This window comes from Xyrauchen texanus, chromosome 49 (genome assembly GCF_025860055.1).
Source record: "Xyrauchen texanus isolate HMW12.3.18 chromosome 49, RBS_HiC_50CHRs, whole genome shotgun sequence".
NCBI classification, from domain to species: domain Eukaryota; kingdom Metazoa; phylum Chordata; class Actinopteri; order Cypriniformes; family Catostomidae; genus Xyrauchen; species Xyrauchen texanus.
The window spans coordinates 13,819,292-13,843,805 of NC_068324.1; the positions used below are offsets into that span (position 1 = coordinate 13,819,292).

General features: G+C 37.0%; 2 protein-coding genes across 2 annotated transcripts; both read left to right on the forward strand.

Annotated features, from left to right (window-relative positions):
- Positions 1–6,882: 6,882 nt before the first annotated feature.
- On the forward strand, positions 6,883–13,567 carry ugt5a1 (UDP glucuronosyltransferase 5 family, polypeptide A1). Its single transcript, XM_052122893.1, has 2 exons — positions 6,883–7,020; positions 8,814–13,567. The coding sequence occupies exon 2, from the start codon at positions 8,821–8,823 to the stop codon at positions 10,402–10,404; it is 1,584 nt and encodes a 527-aa protein (XP_051978853.1). The 5' UTR covers positions 6,883–7,020; positions 8,814–8,820; the 3' UTR covers positions 10,405–13,567.
- Positions 6,884–15,298, forward strand: LOC127640376 (UDP-glucuronosyltransferase 2A3-like). Its single transcript, XM_052122894.1, has 2 exons — positions 6,884–7,020; positions 13,567–15,298. Exon 2 carries the CDS (start codon positions 13,583–13,585, stop codon positions 15,155–15,157), a length of 1,575 nt encoding a protein of 524 aa, XP_051978854.1. The 5' UTR covers positions 6,884–7,020; positions 13,567–13,582; the 3' UTR covers positions 15,158–15,298.
- Positions 15,299–24,514: the final 9,216 nt, after the last annotated feature.

Here is a 24,514-nt window from a genome sequence, read left to right on the forward strand (position 1 = left end):
TGTATGGTGCCGGCCATGGTGGATTTATTTGTCTTTCTCCTCTAAGGAACTTTATGACTATATCATGCTTGGCTATATTTGGCTTCAGGTGCGTGATATGCAGATATAGTCGCAACAAACTTTGTTAACAAAATCAGTCAGTCCTGCGTCTAATCGCTCTTGTTGGAAGTATGATAATTTCATGTATAGGGCAGTTTACTTGGTCTTTGCCATGTGAAAGACCCCAATCAGTGAACACTGTAAAATGGTGTTCATGACTGAATGCATTCTGACACATTTAGCACACTCCGTTCAGAGGCCACACATTCAGGTCCACAGTTTGGACTGGGCATGCCAGATGTGCCTTGTGCTTGAGAGAGGAGATCCCTCCTCAGCTGTATTTCCCATGGTTATCTGTATATCATCTCTATCATTTCCGGAATCCATGGCTGATTGGGCCATTTCAGTGCACTTAACAGAATTGTTTTGCTGATGACAGAATGGAGGCGCACTGGGGGAAGGGCATACGTGGGACAGCGTGTCATGGCAACATATACTGCACTACTGTTGTGCTGTCCGAACGAATCTGAATGTGGTGATTCAAATATTGGAATGAAATGCTCTCAAAGCTAGAAAGACGGTCAGTAGCTCTAGGCAGTTGATATGTCTGCCATTTCGCACCTGTTTCCAGGTGTCAAAAGTCAGGCGTCCATTACACGCTGCGCCCCAAACTTTGTTGGATGCATTTGCGGTCAGCACTTTGTTTCTGAAAACTTGACCCAGCATAACCCCTTGTTGGTAGAAGGCTGCCGCTGTCCATGATGCCAGAGCAGCCAGACAGTGGCGAATTGCAGTGATTCACAGGAAAATTAAATTACATAAGTGGTAATCTTTCTTCAGTTTGAACTGAAACAGACACCGAAGAATGGTCTATATGTGCTCGTTCATGAGGTGCGCATGCACAAACTCCTAAAAAGGAGATTTTCTGGCTGGGGAAAAGTGTGCTTATAGTTGACATTAGACCAGATTTTCCATATACAAAGCAGCAAGTCTCCATGTTCGTTCAGTAGTGCCCCTGATTGGCTAGTAATAACCAACCGCTGAGGTAATTCAATACACACACCATTTATTTCAATGGGGCAAGCGGCGCATCGATATATTTCGTGAATGTGTGGGAAGACAGAATGAAATTAAGGACTTGATACGCAGTTCCCTCAAATGCGAATTTAAAAAGCCGCCTGTAACGAGGCGCAACTGGTACATGAAGTATGCGTCTTTCAGATCTATTGATGCAAATCAGTTCCGAAGATGGATGTGAGATGAAATCTGTTTCTGAGTTTAAATTATGAATGGGCATGTCGCGAGCACACCATTCAAGCATCTCAGAACTAGAATGGGCCGAAGCCCGCCATCTTTCACCAGAACGAGGAATTAATGGCTGTAAATCCTGCTGTGTGTGTCAGTCTGTGTACGCAACCCCGGCATATCATGTGGTCTGACCACAGATTGTGCTCGATCATTGTAAATACCAAATTTGAAATGTCTTTGCGAGAAGAATGTGCTGGCACTAGTCCACCTCAAATTCATCCTGCTCGACCTCATGGCCTTGCCGTACCTCCTCGTGTGAACCCACGGGTATCACAGGAGAAGTGTGTGCGAGGGAGTGTGAGGCTAAGGAACAAGGGCGATTCGTGAGACTCATGCCCTCTCAGTGAGGGCAGTCAGTCTTCATGAGAGCTGACTCTGCCTAGGCGCAGCCCAGACAGAGAATGCAGCTCACATGCTGATCTGATGGCGGGATGTGCCTCTCGCACAAGGATCACTTACGGAACGACATGTTTAGAAAGATGCAAACACGTAAGCGACTTGTATATAAATTTTCAATCAATATACAATATGCATTTGCTTTGTAAGGATACACAACACCTGCCGAAGCACTGCAGGGAATCAGTATGTTGAAGCGGCCTGTTCACCAGTGAAGCGTCACGTGGCGGAGTGATGTTTGGCGGAACACTGCAGGGGAGCGGCAAGTCTTCTCGTTGACTTGACGATTCCCCCCGCTGACTTGTGTAGTCGACGTCAAAGCATTAGGGGGCTTCTAGACGAGAAATTAATCGCTGTCTTGAAATAAGAAACTTCTGAGGAATGGTGTTTGTGCACCTGCTTTTATAGCGGACAGCTTTGCGTCTAAAAGGATGGGGCTTTAAATATTTAATCTCTAATGAACATTCATTAATTAGACCAGGGGTCCCCAAACATTTTGCTGCCAGGGCCAGGTCACTGTTGATCTAGTCTTTCGCAAAAATATTAACTGTAGCCTACTATCGATTGGCAAATGTGTATGTTAAACCAAAAAATGGCATGTATGATTGAAGTAGTCTGTGAGGATTTTTAAAATCTAAAACAATATAATGGCCCCTACAGGGTATCTGTTTGGCCTTCTCGAATGCTTGCAGTTCTTCTCTTGAATTAACAATTGTATTGAATTGGACAAAAGCAGCAGAACTCACTCGGCCCCTTAGAACGTGAAATTATTTTAAGATTTGTTTTGTAGTGTCGTTTACAAGTTAATGTGTGCTTATTAATTCATTTAACTAATATTGTTAGCCAGCTCAGGTGACATTGCTCTTCAGAACATTGCACCTTTAATCCCAGCTTTCATATCTTGTACTATTACTTACAACTCCTGTTATTTGGTGTTTTATTAAGGAGCTTGTTTTTATCGCAACAAGAAGTGTTAAAGGCCAATGGTAATCGGAGTGCTCTGGCTATAAAACATCAGAAATGCCCTATTACCCTGTTCCCATTATATTTACTGAATTGGAGTACTTGGTCAAATGTTGTCTCATGTTTTGTTTGTTTGTTTCTCACCCATAGTGCCCTACACACTGAACTTATCTCAGTTCAAAGCATTGCTTCATCAAATTAAACTAGATTCACTGCCAATGAACCTTGTAACAGGGATGCCATTCCAGCATGACCCAGTCAAAATATTTGGCAATACAGGAGACATTTACTGCATACATCTCTTCAGGCCCCTGAGCCATCAGGGAACCTGGTGGACCCTGAAAGTTAATGAGCATAACTTTCAAAAAGTTCCTCAAATTCACCTGCACTGCTTTCTTCAGATGGCAGGGGAGCCAGATAAAAAAAAAAAACGCTTGATTAACTATTTTGGGGTTAAAATGACACAAGCAGGAAATCCATTATTATATGTACTACATATTTTACATTAACTTAATGGACATCATGTTATGGAAACCATCACAATAGGAAGGAATCAAAGTTCAAACTTGTGCTTGCTGCCTTTTTCTCTTGTTTATTACTTGACAGTCTATTGTTCCACCAGACAAGCAGTAATGCACTGTGGAAAATGTATTTGTACATTTGAGCAAGACACTACATTTAAAGGGATAGTTCACCCAAAAATTAAAAGTATCTCATCATTTACTCACCCTCATGCCATCCCTGATGTGTTTGACCTTCGTTCTTCAGCAGAACACAAATTAAGATTTTTAGAAAAATATCTCAGCACTGTAGGTCCATACAATGCAAGTGAATGGTGATCAGACCTTTGTAGCTTCAAAAATCACAAAAATGAAACATTAAAGTAAATCCATATGACTCCAGTGTTTAAGCTCGTGAGAACCCCCGCATGACTGCTGTGTGCATTTTCCATTTCGTTTTTTATTTGTATCTAGTAGCACATAAGCAAAAAAAAAGTAAATAGTTTACCTATTTGTCCACATATGTGTAAAGTGGGACTAAGTTATGACATTTTAAGTAATACAAGCTATTGTGTCAGATTTGTTTCCTAAAATATTTTATGTGTCCAGGAGTGTTGGTTATTCATGTTTTTGAGATGTTATAGACGTTACAGTTGATTTTCTATAAAACTGAATAAATAATTCTGATTAAAATTAATGGCCAGCATCATCACATTTCTGCCAATCATGTTAAAATAAAATTATTTCATTACAAAATTCTGCATCAAAGTTTAAATTGTTGATTAAATGTCCCATGTCTGCCAAACATGTTGAGTGGTTCAAACATCATCTGCATCCTGAAATTTAGGAGTCTGATTGCAGGTTTTTAGAAATGAATACACTTAACTGCATAGAAAGCTATAGGCTATACCCTTGCTGCCTCTTTAGTGAATGACTTAACCTTCAGTGTGCTGTCTGCAGTGTTGTGGAGTAGCTAACTACATGTAGCGACGCTACTAACTTAACAACATTTTTCAGTAGCTTGACAGTAGCTCAGCTGCTTTTAAAACAGAGTTCGCTACTGGAAAAACGACTACTTTTTTCCAGCAAGTAGCGGTGTAACATGACCAAATGCTACATCATGTTGGTCAGATTATAACTAATAGCCTTCCTTATTGAGTAGATGCCAAACTTTTACCGCCAATATGTCAGACAATCTGGCAGCATATTTCTGTCTGCTGATCAGAATCCTTCTTTTGTAATGGCAGATCACAAACAAAAATAGTGAATTACCGTCATCTACTGGGGCGGTGGTGGCTCAGTGGTTAAGGCTAAGGGTTACTGACCAGAAGGTTCAAGCCCCAGCACCACCAAGATGCCACTGTTGGGCCCTTGAGGAAGGCACTTAACTCCAGGTTGCTCCGGGCACTGTAAGTGCACTGTAAGTCGCTTTGGATAAAAGCTTCTGCCAAATGCATAAATGTAAATGTAAAATCTACTGAGAGCTTATTACAGCTCACTTGGATAAGAAGAGATTGTCTGATTGGTATGTAAAGTTAGCAACCACAGATTGTTTACCTTCAAGGCTGGACTGGGAAGAGAAATCGGCTGGGATTTTACATGGCAACTGGCCCAACTGTTGGGGGGTGTTCGCTGTCCTTTTCTGCATATCGAGGCGCCGTTTTGTGGTCTGTTCTGCATAATGTGGTGGCTCATTGTTGCTTATCGTGGCCCATTCTGCACGTTTCGCGACCGAACCACCTGCCCGCTCGGTTCTCTCGATGGACATTCTGCCCCTAATCGGCCCAAAAGTGCGTCAAAAGTGTGTCGGCCCACTGGGAAAATAATTTTTCAGACACTTTGTTCTTAATAAATCACACAACAGCATATTTACCTTTACTATTTAAATAAAATAATTCAAAAAGATATTATTGCCTTTTGAGGGATTTTGTTTCTGTTCTAAATATGTTTATTTTGCTTCTTATCTTCTGTGTGTTATTGGGAGCAGCAAGTGAATTATTATTATAATATTTACAAATATACAGTATATTATTATTATAATTACTATCATGCAGAACTATTTGATTTATTAATTTCTTAGTATTCAATTTACTTTTATTTTCATGTAAATTAATAAAATGATTGGTAAAATAAATAATTTACGGCATGTATTATTATTATGCAACAGTCTAGGATGACCGTCCGTCCACTTTTTTTGGACCTGAACAAAGCAAACAAATATTTGTAGAACAACCACTGTATGTGACCTGTAAAGCTGGCACTTGCTAGCACTTGGCAATGGCAAAAAAGTTAAATACAATGAGCATGAACACCAGGTGAGGGGAGAAACAAGCCCTGAGTCTTTATTCACATATTATCCACACTAAATATTATGTGACAAGAACAAAAAATGCCAGCCAAAGGAGAGTTTGTCACAAAAATGTAATCTATAGGGAAGTAGGCTACACCTGACCACAGCAGGACTGAAAAGTGTGAAGTATAGTATAGAAATTATTTTTGAATGGCTTCTGATCTTTTTTTGTTTTTATTTGTTGTAGTTTATTTTATGGCCATTATTACATGTAATAATGTTATTATTCATTAAATGTATGTAATTAATACATTAATTAATAAATGTCATTTTTGCAAACGTTGTTATTAATATTATTGTTTTGATGAAAAAAATATTGCCTCATTAAGTAGCTTCAATGTAGCTGGCTACTTTTTGAGAGTAACTTGTAGTGTAGCCAACTACTTATTCAAAAGAGTAGCTTGACTGTAGCTTAACTACATAAAAGTATTAGTAGCTTGTCAAACTACAGTTTCAAAGTAGCTTCCCCAACACTGGCTCTCTGTCTGCACTGGTCTCAAAACAGTTAGAAATGCACGTTATTTTCATCCTATATAAAACCTCTGAAAGCAACATTTTTCAGCTTTTGGATGAATACATTTGTTCTCGATGTAAAAATGCTAGTAAATATATAGTAATGCATTAACTAATGTTAATTAATAGAATTTAATAATTTTTTATATTAAAATGAAGCATTTTTGGGTGAACTATCACTTTAATGGACATACCTTTTACAATACACATTGAAGAGTACAAGCAGAATGGAATAGACACTGCCATAAATCCTAGTTTTGTAGTTTTTTTTTTTGAGACTGTGTTATTGAGGTGCTTAACAGATGTTTGTGACCATTTATAGGGATGTGTTTTGTAAGGTGTCTGTTTTTCCCAATTGGTGATAATCTTTGGAATCTCTATAAATGGAGTATAGTACTTTATACACCAGAATCTTAATGTTAACTCGGATCGGATTTTCATTTATTCATTCTTCCGGTTACGTAACTGGCAAGAACAATATCACAAAGGGCACCCATTTAGTTCGGTCCTCTTCAGGAATGCTCTTAATAGTGGAGTGAATTGTAGCTTGAGAGCAAAGATTTCATCTGACTTGTTTAGCAAGGTATCATGTGGACTACATGTGTGCCACAAAATCATAGAATCTCTCTTTTTCATTATTGATAGTAATATATCCTAACAAATTCCTATAATACACTTTTTGATTGTTTTCTCATGTGTTCTGTGGCTGTTATATTCCCTCATGGTTTTAGCAAATGATCTTTGATCTCTATTATCCTGTCATTATGTAACTACCCCAGCCAGAGGCACCTGATAGGCCCTTGCTGTGTTCACTCTTTCAAAGGAACCTTTCACCTGAATGCACATTCTTATAACGCTCATAAACAGAGTATGATTAATGCATCGAAGTTTTTGGGTTCTACACTCCATCAAGGTGAATTTCAAGGAGTAGGTGCATGAGCAGGTTTTCAGGTAAGGATTTATTTATCAGTCAAATTTCAGACTGACATTGAAATAAATCTTCCCTTAGATTATTATGTAACAAATGTCTTTTGACTTTTTTTGCTCATTGTGGTTTTCTTATTGCAAGTGTTAAACCAAATTCAGCTTTAAGTTTATCTAAATTCATTTAAAAAATGTCTTGTTGGACAATACAATTACACACACTATACACACACACACACACATATATATATATATATATAGTAACAAGTTAATTCATTTATTTGGTCAAATTGTGTTTTTATATAATGGCATTTATTTTAATGATGATTATATTAAAATCTGTGTTAAAAATGATTCATTCAAAACTATATTGTGTTTTGTGTTGGTTTCACAAAATAATGTGATGTTTTTACTAAGAGATAACTGTACATGTTGCCAAGTAATGTTGTTTGAGCATTTATTCTAAGAACTGATATGCACGTGTATTGAATTCTAAACAAGCAATAAAATGATGTTACTGGTCTTTTTTTCAGATGTTTGAATATGTAGTGGGGGACTGAGTAACTGAGTCTTACTTAAAAACTCTCAGCATGTAACATGCTATTAAATATATAGAAATATCCTGTTGACCTCTCACTCATGTGCAAGATTAGAATTTCCTACTTCTTGCCTGAAAAGAGTGTGGTGCTTACCACAAACTTTGGTTTCATTTAGCTGGCCTGCTCTGCAAATAATCGATAGAATGACAAATAACCAAATGAATTGAATGTATGTAATCAATAATATAAAATTACAAAATGTTCAATCAGAGACATGTTTTTCATCGTTTTCCTTCCAACCAGAGTTGGGTGTAATCTGATTCCAAAGTAATTAGTAACTGTAATCTAATTTATAGTCAAAAGTAGTGTAATCATTACATTTTACAAAACGTTTGTGTGATTAGATTAGATTACAGATTTTTAAGTACTTGAAGTACATTACTTAGTTTAAATATATCTAAAATACTATTTATGTACAGTACATTTCAATGTGTAGGGCATTAATAGGGTGAGAAACAAACAAATGTCTGATGCATATATATTTTACACAAAACTGGCAAACACGATCTAGAATTTGGCAGTTCCAATCTGATTGGCTAGCTTTCCAGCAATTTCCAGCTGTCGAGGTGCACCTGTCTGCCAGGAATGAAATTGCATTTACAATGTACGGGCCTGATACATTGAGTGTTTTTGAGGACGAACTAATCACTGGATATGCTGAAGTTTGCCAGGTTAGTGGCATCAAATCTTTGAAAGATATTTAGAGTTTTGTTTGAGGCACACAGGCATAACTGTATATTCTGCTTTGTTTTCTGTGTTATGTCCATTAAATAATCATTATTTACTACTCTGGAAGCACATTCAATTCTGGTTACAAAGTCTGCACACATTTCCTCTTTTTTTCTCTCCAGTCTATTTTTGTGGTTCAACTAATTCCAATAAACCCACCCGTAAACAATACAAACTGTATTAAGTGAATAAGGTGTACTGAAGCGCAGCAAGTCAAAAGTCTGGCAATGCAAGACTAGTCATAATACCATAGAAAATATAACTTTTACATCCCTAAAATCATAAACGGCTTATCAGAATGAAATTGTATCACTTACCATTGCCATCATTGATATCAACTTATGATGCAAATTAAATTAGTGATAAATTATTAACTTTTATTAGCTTTTAATTTTCCCTGCTTCTTTTTTTCTTCTGTTCTTTTGAATTTTATCAGTTTAATTAGTTTTTCATTCACTCATCCTTTCTCTTTTGTTTTATGTTTCATTAAAGATTGCACATGAAGATGCATCATTCAGTACCTATCATTGTGTTGACACTCTTATACACACCACCTGGAATAGACGGAGGCAAAGTGCTGGTGTTTCCACTAGACGGAAGTCACTGGGTAAACATGAAGATCCTTATAGAGGAACTGCATGCCAAAGGGCACAACTTGACTGTGTTGAGAGCCTCTAACAGCTGGTATATCAAGAAGGATTCTCCTTTCTACAATTCCATCACCATTCCAAACACTGGAGGATTTGATGAGGAGTTTTTCAGTTCAATGATCAGTCAGCTCTTGAAGATTAAAAGAGAAGGGAATTCCATTTGGAACCGCATTCAACTGGAGTATGAAGTCATCTTGAAATTTAAAAGCATGCATGAAGATATGACACAGATGATCGAAAAACTATTAGAGGACAAGGAAATTATGAAATCAATCAAAGATGCCCACTATGATGTGATACTGGCAGACCCAGCTGTTGGAGGTGGTGCGATACTTGCACACAAATTTAATATACCTCTGGTTTTTAATGCTCGGTGGACGATTAATGGAGAGGGACATTTTGCTATTGCTCCTTCGCCCCTGTCTTATATTCCTGTCCCAGGAATACTGTTAACAGACATGATGTCATTTCTCCAACGGGTCAAGAATGTTCTGATTTACTTTTTCACCCTGTTCCAGATTACAATGATTGCTGACCCCCCCTACAAATCGTTCTGTAACAAACATATTGGTCCTGATGTTCATTACTTCACCCTTTTCCAGGAAGCAGACATCTGGCTCATGAGAACTGATTTCACTTTTGAGTTTCCAAGACCCACAATGCCAAATATTGTCTACATGGGTGGCTTCCAGTGCAAACCTGCTAAGCCACTTCCAGCAGACCTTGAGGAATTTGTGCAGAGCTCTGGACAACATGGAGTCATCATCATGACTTTAGGTACCCTTATTGCTCAGCTTCCACATGATGTCACAGATGAGATAGCGGCGGCTTTTGCTCAACTTCCCCAAAAGGTTATATGGAGATACACAGGACCTCGACCTGTTACCCTTGGAAACAACACATTACTTGTAGACTGGCTCCCCCAGAATGATCTGCTCGGACATACCCAGATTAAAGCATTTGTAGCACATGGAGGCACCAATGGAGTTCAGGAAGCCATCTACCATGGGGTGCCTATTGTGGGTCTCCCTTTAGTGTTTGATCAACCTGACAATCTCTTCAGAATGGAAGCGAAGGGAACGGCAAAAATTGTAGACATTGCAACTCTGGACAGGACTGTGTTTCTAGAGGCATTAAAGGAGGTATTGCATAACCCATTTTACAAGGAAAACATGCAGAGACTGTCCAAGCTGCACCATGATCAGCCAATGAAACCCCTCGATCGTGCTGTCTTCTGGATTGAGTTTGTCATGAGGAATGGAGGAGCCCCTCATTTACGAACACAGTCTTTCAGAATGTCCTGGATTGCATATCACTCTATAGATGTTATTTTGACTTTAATTGCGACTCTTTTCATGTGTGTATTTTTCACTATGTATGTGATTAGATATATTTTTAGAGTTTTATTCAAAACTAAAGTAAAACGTGCGTGATATTAAGACAGTGATATATAGAAATAAATATAGAAGATTTTTGTAGATAAAAATGAAATAATTCTTGAATGTGTTTTTTAAGGGTTTGTAAAACATTTTGGTCCAAAGCATGAGATTAAATAATAATTCAGACCAAAAATAACTTTTCTCTTGATATATCCATAAATTGTGTACTGCCTTTGTTTGCATTCAACAAACTACTGTATGACATTACAATATTGAGAATATTGAGCCAAAATACAAGATTAAAATCATTTACATGCACAATTGACTGTACAATACTAAAAAAAGGTTTAACTTGGAAATGTGAAAAGCTTCTCTTTATCAGCTTTATTTGAGCTCTAATCTAACAGTTCTAGAAACACTACAGCCTAAATTAGAGGCAATTAATCACATCATGTACATGATACGTTATCACTCCCTGACTCATAGGCCTACATGTTGAGAAGTTGTTAAGTCTATTAATGATGCTTACAACAGTCCCTAACACTTACAGATGTTGCTTGTTTTTGTTGAAGCATTATTTAAAAGATCAAAAAGAGATTCTTTCATATCAAAAAATCTAAAGATTATTCAATAACAACAAATAACCGAGCAACTAAAGATGCTGTATATGTGAAAGTATTTGAATAGTTCTAAGACATTTACAGCATGGCCACTATTGCTACAGTACCATCCAGCATTACAGATTAAAGCCTCACGGTGTCTTCACCGGACATGACTGGCATGTTGCATTGCATCAAAAGCGATTATAGCCTAATCAAAGATGCCAAATATCATATGTGTGAATCTTTGTGACATGAATTTGATTAGTTATACAATTAAATAACTTTGGATTGTTAAATTAAAGCCAGCTTGTTGGTCTCTGGTCTACTCGGCTTTTGTTTTTAACTACATGTATATGCAGTTTTAGCAACAATAACATCATCATAATTATAATAAGTAAATGTATGTACAAGTGGATGACGGTTGTAAATAAAGTATAATACAGATAATTCACCATTGCTGAAGTCTTCTTAACACACAACGTGCTTTCTGCACGTCATTTAAAATGTTAACTTCATCGTAGTCTGCACTTGAAGTGACTTTGACGCTTCCAGTGCAGACAGCCTCAAGCCATTGCGTCACGTCAACGGACACATCCGATCCAGACAGGGTCTAGTGCTGCATTCCACACTAAGTTGGAAGTAGGAAAACCAGTTTAAATTTCCCACTTCCAACCTCAATGTACTGTAGTACCAGTGCTGGGCAGATTACTTCTGAATTGTAATTGGGACTGATTACAAATTACATGACAAAAAATGCAATCAGGAACATAATCTCGCAGATTACATTTTCAGTATAATCTAATCTGATCCCTTTTGGACTACTTTTAGATTACTTCCAACCAATCTTTTTTATTTGATGTCACATGCATTTATTATGGAAGTTTCTAGAAATATGGACAGGTTCCCGGGGTGTGTTAAACAACCGTGGTAATGCAATTTTACCATTTTAAAAAGGGCATCCTTGTGTGGTAAGATATAAGACCAGTTATATTTGGGAATCAATGTAACAAAAACGGCATCAAGGCTTTCACTAAAGCAAAAGTGCATTTTAAAACCAAGTACAAAAGCAATTCACTAAACGAAAAAAATGTTACACCATAAACGCAACTCTATTACATTGTGAATATGAAACGATGTGTATTTGGGCATTTTGATGCATTTGATGGACAAATCCCTTCCAATGACATAGTAACACTTAGTTAAATTACACAAGAGTGATAATTCAAATAATACTTAAAATGTGTTCGTCAAGAGTTAAGAAATTTAAGAAACATGCAAACTGCTAAGTGACTCCAGCCAGGTCTCCAAAGCAACCAAATTAGCATGGTTGCTAGGGAGGGTAGAGTCCCATGTGGTAATCTCCTCGTGGTCGCGATTAGTGGTTCTCGCTCTCAATGGGGCACATGGCTAGTTGCGTGTGGATCACGGCGAATAGCATGAGACTCCACATGCTGTGAGCCTCTACAGTGTCATGCACAGTGAGCCACGTGATAAAATGTGTGGAATGACTGTCTCAGAAGTGGAGGCAACTGAGACTTGTCCTCCACCACCCGGATTAGGAATTGGTGGCCAAATTAGGGAAAGAAAAAAAGACACATGCAAACATATCTTCAAATGCTTCTTTAAGTTTACATTGCACTTACATTGCATATTGATTTTTTCCCCCCAAATTACCTTGAAAGTGAAATTATCTCTGTATATCCAATGGTCAAACGCTGATTTAGACTGCTCCATCATCACCTGGCTAAGGACGAGTATCAGGTCTGTGGCAATTTGAAAACCCTCCCCCTCTCCCAAAAACACTGAAGAGTTACTGAACACATATAGCTAGGCTGCGTGAAATATTTTAAAGATTTTAAAAATAGAATATTTCCATATAATGAACAATTTACTCCTGTTGCCTAAATATCATCACAATCTTTTCACAGAACTTGATTTTTGTAATCTGATTAAGTAATCCATATGACATGTAATCAGTTACTACCCAGCACTGTGTATTAAAGCAGTTTATCTGGCTGTCCCAAAATCAGTAGGCTAAATTAATAGTTTAAAATAGCCACGTTATTCAGAACTCTAGGGGTGTATTTGTAACCTATCCTGATGTTAAAAATAATGGCATGTACAATCTTCCAGATGCTAGCTAGATTAAAGAAATATTCCAGGTTCAACACAAGTTAAGTTTAACCAACAGCATATATGGCATACTATTGATTACCACAAAAAACAATAATTTTGACTTGCCCCTCCTTTTATATAATATAACAAAATCTTAATTGCAGTGAAGCACTTACAATGGAAGTGAATGGGACAATTTGTAACATTAAAATACTATTTCAAAAGTATGGCCGCAAGACATAAATATGCCGTAAACATGATTTAAGTGGTATAAAATCACACAATGTGTAAAGTTATTGCCAATTTTACAACTTCGTTGCCATGTTGATGTTATGTCAACAAACCCTAAAATGACAGTACAAGTGATGATTTAAAGAAATTTACAGCCCAAATAATGCATGAGTTTAAACAGAAGAATGAATGCAAGTACTTTTATAAAGTTATAAGCTTCACATTTCTGTCTTTAAACCTATTTTTAAAATGATATTCTGTTTTATAGAAGGTCATCAAAGAAGATGCATCACTCCACCCTTCTAAGTTTGTTCATCCTCTTATCTGCTCTGTCAGGATATTACTGTGGTAAAGTTTTGGTCGTTCCAGTGGATGGAAGCCACTGGATCAATATGAAGGTCCTCATTGTGGAGTTAAATGCAAAAGGTCATAATATCACCGTGATCCGGGGTTCTAGCAGCTGGTACATTAAAGAGAAGTCTTCTTACTACACTTCCATTACTGTGGATACTGGTGAATTTGATGATGATTTCATGGTGATGTTTCTCCCCCACTTACTGAAGATCCAAAGACAAGGACGGTCATTTTGGAGTGAAATGGCAACTGCTGATGAGATTTATAGCAGGATTACAAAAATTCACCAGCAAATATGCAATATGACAGCAATAATATTTGAAAATGAAACCTTGATAAAATCACTGGAGGATGCCAAATATGACGTTGTTCTTACGGATCCTGCTTTTGGAGGTGGAGTGTTACTGGCACATCGCCTTGGCCTCCCTCTTGTGCTTAATGTCCGTTGGACCATGTATGGAGAGGCACATTTTGACATTGCTCCATCTCCTCTCTCGTATACACCTGTTACAGGTTTGCAGCTCACCGATAAGATGACCTTCATTCAAAGAGTCAAGAATGTGATGACATATATGATGATTCTTTATAAGAATTCAAAGTATTTTGGCTATCCTTACAAAGAGTTCACACAGAAATATTTTGGCCCCAATGTCGATTTCTTCTTCCTCCTCCAGGAAGCAGACATCTGGCTCATGAGAAATGATTTCATTTTTGAGTTTCCACGACCCACAATGCCCAATATTGTCTACATGGGTGGCTTCCAGTGCAAACCTGCTAAGCCTCTTCCAGCAGAGCTTGAGGAATTTGTGCAGAGCTCTGGACAACATGGTGTTGTCATCATGACTTTAGGAACTGTTTTTGGTCAGCTTCTGAGTGATATAAATGATGAGATTGCTGCCGCTTTTGCCCAATTGCCCCAAAAGGTTATTTGGAGGCACACAGGACCACGGCCTGCCAACCTTGGTAATAATACTTTGATAGTCGACTGGCTCCCCCAGAATGATCTTCTTGGACATCCTCAGACTAAGGTTTTTGTAGCACATGGAGGCACCAATGGTGTTCAGGAAGCCATCTACCATGGGGTGCCTATTGTGGGTCTCCCTTTAATATTTGATCAACCTGAAAATCTCTCCAGAATGCAAGCAAAAGGAACAGCAAAAATTGTTGACATTGCAACTCTGGACAGGACTGTGTTTCTAGAGGCATTAAAGGAGGTATTGCATAACCCATTTTACAAGGAAAACATACAAAGACTGTCCAAGCTGCACCATGATCAGCCAATGAAACCCCTCGATCGTGCTGTCTTCTGGATTGAGTTTGTCATGAGGAATGGAGGAGCCCCTCATTTACGAACACAGTCATTCAAAATGTCCTGGATTGCATATCACTCTATAGATGTTATTTTGACTTTAATGGTGACAGTCCTCATATTTGCATTTGTGACTGTTTATATAATTCGATATTTCTGTCTGGTTATATGTAAAAAGAAAGTAAAATTTGAATGATTTACAGTCTGGAAATAACAGCCAATTGAAATTCCTTGTTATGATAGCATATGTTGCTGTGAATAATGTGAAATTATTTTCAAAAATGTTTTTGTTGGATTTAATAAATAACATTTTAGTCCAAAACAATAAAAGTATAATTCAGAACAAATTCAGTATTGTATGCCATTTTACTGATAATTTTGTACTGATTGTCTACAGCTGCATTTCTGGCTTTTCAGTCTGTCAAGCTACTTAAGAACCTGCCACAGTCAAGGCAAATACTATTCACATACACGAATGACAATACAAGTGCTAGAAAGATTTTCCTCTACAGTATAATATATTTGACCCTTTTTACTCTAGGATCAAGACAATAAAAGCTGTGAATGGCTTCATCAGCTTTTGTTGAGCTCTTATCTGAACACAAAGTTCTAAAAACACCAAAGATTAATGAGTCAACCTGATCACACGCACATGATATGTTATAACTCTCAGACTTCCATTCATAATGATACTGTAGGAAGTCTTTCACTGATGCTAACTACACTCCCTAATACTTACAGATTTAACACCTAACCGTATCAATAAAGCTGCATTCCTTGATGTCAAGTTGAGTCTTGAATCAAAAAAGCAAAGCTTCTCAGATAAAATATTTAGCTCAATATTTGTTTAGATGCACAGAATATAGCCTGAAAGTATTAGAGATCCAGTCTAAAAATTGTGTATTTAACACATAATTTCATTCAATTTCAGGACAGGAATGGGAATGCTTATTATAATTTGTGAAAGAATTTGTAGTATTTTTTTGGTCTTTAATATTTTAATTCAGATTATATTCTTTCTAGTTGAAGGTCATCAATGAAGATGCATAATGTCACCCTTCTCGGTTTGTTTGTTCTTTAATCTACTTTGTTAGGATCTTATTCTGGTAAAGTTTTAGTCGTCCATGCACATGGAAGCCACTGGATCAATATGAAGTTCCTAATTGTGGAGTTATTTTCAAAAGGTCACAAGATTAAAGTGATCAGAGGCTCAAACAGCTGGTGTACTGAAAAGTCTCCTTATACTCTGACAATGATTTTTGGATGACATTGCTTCCCCAGTTACTAAAGATCCAAAGACATGGGAGATCACTGACCGAAATGGCAATTGCTCAGGAGATTTTTAGCAGGTTCTCACAAATTCATAAGAAAGTGTGCAAAATGAGAGCCATGATTTTTTCATGAAGTTTATTTGGAGGCATACAGGACCATGCCTGCCAACCTTGGTAATAATACTTTGATAGTCGACTGGCTCCCCCAGAATAATCTTCTTGAAAACTCCTCAGACTAAGGTTTTTGTAGCACATGGAAGCACCAATGGTGTTCAGGAAGCCATCTACCATGGGGTGCCTATTGTGGGTATCCCTTTAATATTTGATCAACCTGACAATATCTCTAGAATGCAAGCAAAAGGAACAGCAAAATGTTTTGCAAGGAAAACATGCAGAGACTGTCCAAGCTGCACCATGATCAGCCAATGAAACCCCTCGATCGTGCTGTCTTCTGGATTGAGTTTGTCATGAGGAATGGAGGAGCCCCTCATTTACAAACAGTCATTCAGAATGTCCTGGATTGCTTATCACTCTATAGATGTTATTTTGACTCTGTTAGCAATAGTGTTGTTAGTGTCAGTTGGTGTTGCCTTAATGATTAAACTAATTTGTTGCAGGGTTATATAAAAACAAAGCTAAAAATGAGTATTTTTGATGTTGAAAGATTTGACATGATACATCTGGTATCATCTATTATTAAATATAAATGTAATTATATATCATGATTATTTTTTTTATTAGTTGTGCTTTTACAAACAATTGATACAAATACAAATAATTGTAATATGCAGTGGTTTAACAGTTTGTTATGAAGTCATATGCGGTACCTGAGCATAGAGGTGTACAACACACAAGAAAACACCCCTTGCCCCAAGCCCGGCTTTGCTGGAGTGCACCACTGCTCAGCATAAATTAATATTGTGATAAATATTGGCAACATTCTGTAACAAAGTTTCATTGGCACCAACCCATAATACTGTAAGTTGAACATTAAAGAAATGTTATCCTGCATTTCTGACAGTGATGCAGACGAATGAACCGCTTGGACTGCACTGTCTAGTGAATAGTTGTATTATAGTTAAAAAGTACTTAAATATGTATCTTTTTCACACCAAAAGTGATCGCATCGCTTTAAAAGACATACATTTTACAGCTGGTGTCGTCTGGATGACATTTATGTTGACGGACTGTGATGTTTGGAGCTTCAAAACAGACATTTCACCATTCACTTGCATTTTAAGGACCTACTGAGCTAAGACATTTTTCTGTTTTTCTTAAAATGTGTTCTGGTGAAGAAAGAAAGTCATACACACCTGGGATTTTATGGGAGTTAATAATGAGAGAATTTTCAGTTTTGGGTGAACTGTCCCTTTAAGTAAAAAAATAATCTTTAAGCACATATAGCTTCATGTTTTTTTTTTTTTCATGAAGTATATATATATATATATATATATATATATATATATATATATATATACACACATAAATATATTTAGCAATAACGCAACAATAAGGTGCTCCTAAACACCACCTTGTGTTGGCATTTAGGATTATGGCAAGGTAAAAACATAAATAGTTTGGAAAAGAAGGGATTTTAATATATTTTGTTAATGGTGAGATAGAGAAGTTTAATATAGATGGGGAAAAGTACATTTTCAAAGTGGGATTTATTTTTTGCTCTGGATATCAGAGAGATGAGACAACAAGATGCCAAATTTTTGTCAGAACAGATGCATGTCCAAGCTTGAGCATGCTTTTGTGCACACAAAGATTGAATTGTTGTAACTTCACCAGTGCACTCCCAATGTGTTGCACAAATCAGCAGTACTTTCACCATTTTCCAGTTGTTTAATGCAGTCTACCTGGTCAGCTTGTTTTTTCATGGAAGCAGTAACACTTGATGCCTTCATTTCCTCTAAAAAAAAAACATTTTAATTGAGTCGGGATGTATTATTAATAAATAAATTATAATGGGCTATAGTTAACATAGAGACTTTAAAAAACAAGATACAAGATACATTGTATTCCACTTTGTTAGCATTATTTTAACCAAAGTGTCACTTTTGGAAAGGTTAATCTTTTCTTGCACATTTTCATATATAACCATTTCAACCACATAGCCTCCAATCTAAATACAGTACCTACCTGTATTTTCTTATCTGTCTCATTGATCAGCAGTATGTTAAGTCAACTTTTGTCAGTATTCAAAATAATGCAAAAGATTCTACCTGGTCTCACAGAAACAGGTTACACGTATTTGTAACGAGGCAGGCGAAGATAGAGGATCTAAATGCAGCTTTTAATAAAACAAAGATAAACGAAGTAACTCAGAACATAAAGAAACAAAACACAGGCTACAAAGCACAGAGCATAGCAAAATACAAAGGACTACAAAACACAGGAAACAGGAACGGGGAACAGGAATTTCAACATAAAAGTCTAGTCTCAAACAGGGAATACGCAACAGTTTCTTGGTGAAATGAACACGAGGTGCCACAACAATTACTTTTATTCCCTTTTACACAAATCACGAGTAAAAGGCAAATTATGAATGAATAAAAATTTACTTTTTTCCCTGTTCCTCACACAATTCTGACATCGAAACATTTACTACAGCACATGAGCATGACTTGTATAGCAAAATAGGCTATTTTAATGTTTCCATTACATTACAACTACATACACTAAGCTTGTTCAAATGCAATTCCACTGTGAAGTAGCTCCCCTCTGAAAAAAATTAGAATAAAAAATCGATATAATCCATGGTTTTCCAATGACCTGGCTGAGATTATTCATCGTAAAAATGCCCTCTGGAAAAAGGCCCGCTCTAACCAATCTCCAGTTGACTGGCTGGCCTTCCGTCAATGCAGAAATAAAGCAACACAGGCTATCAGAAATGCCAAAATCTCGTATTTTAAAGAGAAACTCACCACATGTGGCACTGATGCAAGGGCATTCTGGAAAACAGTCAAGGTATTGGAAAATATAGTTATTGCCCCTCATTTACCAGTTTCTATGTTATTTAATGACATTATTATTACTGAGAAGTCTCGGATGGCCTCACTTCTAAACCATCACTTTATTAATGCAACCCATACAGTTTCAATGTCAAACCCTAATCCTGTATCAATGGACACTTCACTTACAACCGATGCAGATGTTCAACTTTCTCCATCAGACAAGAGGGGCTTCTCCTTTATGCCTCTTTCCACCTCTGAAGTCCAGGATGAACTCATCAAGCTGAATACAAACAAATCTGCTGGTCTTGATCCCATGTTTTTAAAAGCAGCATCCTGCATTATTGCTGCTCCCGTCACTAGATAATTTAACATGTCCCTACAGTTCTCTGAGTTCCCTATTGATTGGAAATCAGCAACAATTTTCCCCCTCTTCAAAGGGGGTTCTGAATCTGACCCAAATTGTTACCGCCCAATTTCCATCCTTCCATGCCTTGCCAAAGTTCTGGAGAAGCTCGTACAAAAACAGTTAAATGATTTCCTGGATAAAAATCATATATTATTTGACATGAAATCTGGTTTTCGGACGGGACATGGGTGCATAACAGCCACCACAAAGGTCCTTGATGATGTAATTACAGCATTAGACACCAAACAGGTCTGTATTGCCACCTTTATAGACCTCGCCAAGGCCTTTGACTCTGTCGACCATAGGATCCTCTTACATAAGCTTTCCAGTATTGGTCTGTCCTCCTATAGCTGTGATTGGTTTGCTAATTATCTCACCAACCGTGTCCAGCAATTGAAGGTTGACAACATTATGTCAGACCCACTTACTGTCTCTAAAGGTGTGCCTCAAGGCTCCATCCTGGGTCCAATCCTTTTTTCTATCTACATCAATGATATAGCCAGAGCTGTTGGTACCTCTCGGATTCATCTTTATGCAGATGATACCATTTTGTACTCAGTTGGTTCCTCTCCCAATTCTGCGGCTTCCAGTCTTAAACTCAGCTTCACCTATATAGAGCAGTTCTTTGACCGTCTCCACCTCCGTATTAACGCCAGTAAGACAAAATGTATCCTTTTTAGCCGAAAACAGGGACTCCACCTATAATCACCTGCATGAACGGTATGGCTCTGGAGTATGTCAAAGAATATAAATATCTAGGTATCTGGTTGGATTCATCTCTGTCATTCATTACACACATCAATAACCTTCAAACAAAAGTCAAAGCTAGACTAGCCTTTCTTTTCCATAATAAAGCCTCCTTTACCCATGCTTCCAAATGCACCCTCGTTAAGACGACAGTACTGCCAATTTTGGATTACGGCAATATTATCTACAGAATGGCACCAAACACAGCTCTAAAAAAACTTGACACAATCTATCATTCAGCCATCCGTTTTGCCACTAATGCACCCTTTTACACTCATCACTGTGACCTGTATAAACTGGTGGGTTGGCCCTCCCTTTATACCCGGCGGCTCCATCATTGGTTTCTCTTCATATACAAGACAATTCTGGGCAAGGCGCCTCTATATTTGTCATCCCTACTTCATGCTGCTCATAACACCTATCACACAAGATCAAGTAATTTGATTAAATTTAGTACCCCTTCTACTACCTTTGGACGTAATGCCTTCCGCTTTGCATCAGTACATGACTGAAATATACTACAAAATATCCTGAAACTTACATCTCTGATCCCAATCTCCACCTTTAAACAAAATCTCGAAAATTACATAGTTGACTCTTGTTCCTGCTGACAATCATGAACCATATTTATACACACATATTTAAGCACTCTATTCCTTTTCTTTTCCCCTTTGTTGTCTATCTTTTTTTAATTTAGTTGCTTGTTCTATGTGTTACGTGTTTGACTATGTACAGCTGTACAGTATGTTCTTATTTATTCCTGTAGCCTCTTGGCCAGATCATGTTTGTAAATGAGAAGTGGTTCTCAAACAGTTTACCTGGATAAATAAAGGTTAAATAAAACAAATAAAAAAAAAGCTCAACTGATCGAGTGGTTCCTTCGGCAGTTTCAGCCATGTTTATTGCAGATTTGCTTTTCTGATACTATCAGTTCAATTATGAGACTAGTTAACCCCAAAATGACACCCTCATGCCATCGCAGATGTATTGTGTATGACTTTCTTTCTTCTGCTGAACACAAATTAAGATTTTTAGAAGAATATCTCAGCTCTGTAGGTCCATACAATACAGGTCAACGGACTCAAGCTCAAAAAGCACATAAAGTAAGCATAAAAGTAATACATATGACTCCAATGGTCAAATCCATGTCTTCAGAATGATAACATGATACATGTGGATTAGAAACAGATCAATATTTGAGTCTTTTTATTAAATGTTTTTATTTTTTACTATAAATCTCCACTTTGAAACAGTCCTCTAAAGCTGGGATGGCATGATTGTGAGTAAACGATAAAACATTTTAAATATGTGGTTGAACTGTTTCTTTAAGGATTAAGGTTTAGGGTAGAGAATTCGATTTTGTTTATTTAAAACTTGATAGACCATTAACCTTGAAAACTTGAACTGCTTGGGAGAAACAATAACAGTTCAGTGGACAAATCACCTAACTGCCGAGATAAACAATAAATAGCAACGTAATATTATTTTGCTAAAATATTGCCAGTCATAATATCTACATATGATTTAGTGTACATGTAAAAAAAAAAAAAAAAAGGCAAATAACCAGTTGACTTCAAACCATTATTTAATTTTCTAAACAACAGCTTGCGTTTCATAGCATGAATAACCAATTTATGTAGGCCTACTAATTCTGTATTAAAATGAGAAAAGTTGTAAAGAGAGAGTCAGAGATTTAAAATAATAAGCAATATACTAAGTGAAGCAGCTTCTGTGCCCAATGTGCCACCTTTTCAGTCAAGATGGCTAAGGAAAGAAAAGACCAATCCCAATTCACTAAGCAAATGTTACAATGTCATTGCTGTCAAACAGGGGCGTAGATTATTTACACCATAATCAATGGAAACATGTAAATCCCAATCTAAGTGTACGCCCTTGCTGTCAACTGAAAACTTTATTTTCAAACTTTAATATTAAATTTCTGTTTAAAAATATATTTTTTTCTTCATATTTTTGAAGACTAAAATATAAAATATACTAAAATAGTCATTCAAAAAATGTAAATATTAAAATTGCTTATCATGCTTGCTGTTGCGTAACCTTGTCTGGAGGGCATGTGCCAATCCACCGAGAGTGTAAGTGATAGGCAAATGACACATTGCTGTTTTAATTAGCAAAGGGGAACAGCATACAGCATACAGAGGCATCATTAGACATCACAGGCATCTTCAGATTTTTTTCTTTGTTACATTTATTGCTCATAGCCCAATAGATGCCTATAATATCTTCTAGATATTGTATTATTATAAGCCTACAGTACTGGTGAAGACAGATGTTAAGATGTGCACCATTTGCATAAATTAATTTGGAGGCCTGAAAAGCAATCAGACATCATCAAATGTCCCTAAAACATATTTTGTTCCTAATACTTTAAATAAATTGAAAGTTGATTGTCATCAGAATTACTTGGCTTCAAAAGCTGAACAAATCTTTTAAACTCCAATAATTCAGTGAAATTATATGGAACTGTAATGCTGTCAACAAACCTGGAACTACTTGACCGCAGCAATAGAAAACTATTCAAAACCTTGAAACATCTGCCAACTAACTAAAATGAAGCATTCAATATTGCTGCAGTATAAAATTCTATAATTTTAGTCAAAGAGAGAACTTTGAAACAAAGTGCACATAAGCTTGATACACACACACACACACACACACACACACACACACACACACACACTGACACACACACACACACACACACACACACACACTGACACACACACACACACACATGTTGTGTTTCCATGTTTTATGGGGACTTTCCATAGACATAATGGTTTTTATACTCTACAAACTTTATATTCTATCCCCTAAACCTAACCCTACCCCTAAACCTAACCCTCACAGAAAACTTTCTGCATTTTTACATTTTCAAAAAACATCATTTAGTATGATTTATAAGCTGTTTTCCTCATGGGGACCGACAAAATGTCCCCACAAGGTCAAAAATTTCGGGTTTTACTATCCTTATGGGGACATTTGGTCCCCACAAAGTGATAAATACACTCACACATACACACACACACACACACACACACACACACACATGCACACACACACACACACACACACACACATGCATTGTGTTTCCATGTTTTATGGGGACTTTCCATAGACATAATGGTTTTATACTGTACAAACTTTATATTCTATCCCCTAAACCTAACCCTACCCCTAAACCTAACCCTCACAGAAAACTTTCTGCATTTTTACATTTTCAAAAAACATAATTTAGTATGATTTATAAGCTGTTTTCCTCATGGGGACCGACAAAATGTCCCCACAAGGTCAAAAATTTCGGGTTTTACTATCCTTATGGGGACATTTGGTCCCCACAAAGTGATAAATACACGCTCACTGACACACACACACACACACACACACACACACACACACACACACTGTATATACTGTGTATGTATACAGTAAAGTATAAACATTGTTTACATATATAACATTTATATATACTGTAAATTACATTGAGTATATCTAACATTTAATAAAAAATTCTGGGCAGCATGAGCTGGATATCCACTTAGTTTGAGCACATGCAAATTCTGTCTAGTGTGGGATAGATGAGAAAAGGAAAAGAGATGGTTATAAATAAATGCAGCCCCAGGATTTAGAAAGAGGAAGTCCTTGGACAGAGTTCTGCTTGTTCATTGCAAAAAGTGCCATGTTTGCCCACTCAGGAGGGTACTACAGTGAGGAAAATAAGTATTTGAACACCCTGCTATTTTGCAAGTTCTCCCACTTAGAAATCATGGAGGGGTCTGAAATTGTCATCGTAGGTGCATGTCCACTGTGAGAGACATAATCTAAAAAAAAATATCCAGAAATCACAATGTATGATTTTTTAACCATTTATTTGTATGATACAGCTGCAAATAAGTATTTGAACACCTGTCTATCAGCTAGAATTCTGACCCTCAAAGAACTGTTAGTCTGCCTTTAAAATGTCCACCTCCACTCCATTTATTATCCTAAATTAGATGCACCTGTTTGAGGTCGTTAGCTGCATAAAGACACTTGTCCACCCCATACAATCAGTAAGAATCCAACTACTAACATGGCCAAGACCAAAGAGCTGTCCAAAGACACTAGAGACAAAATTGTACACCTCCACAAGGCTGGACAGGGCTACA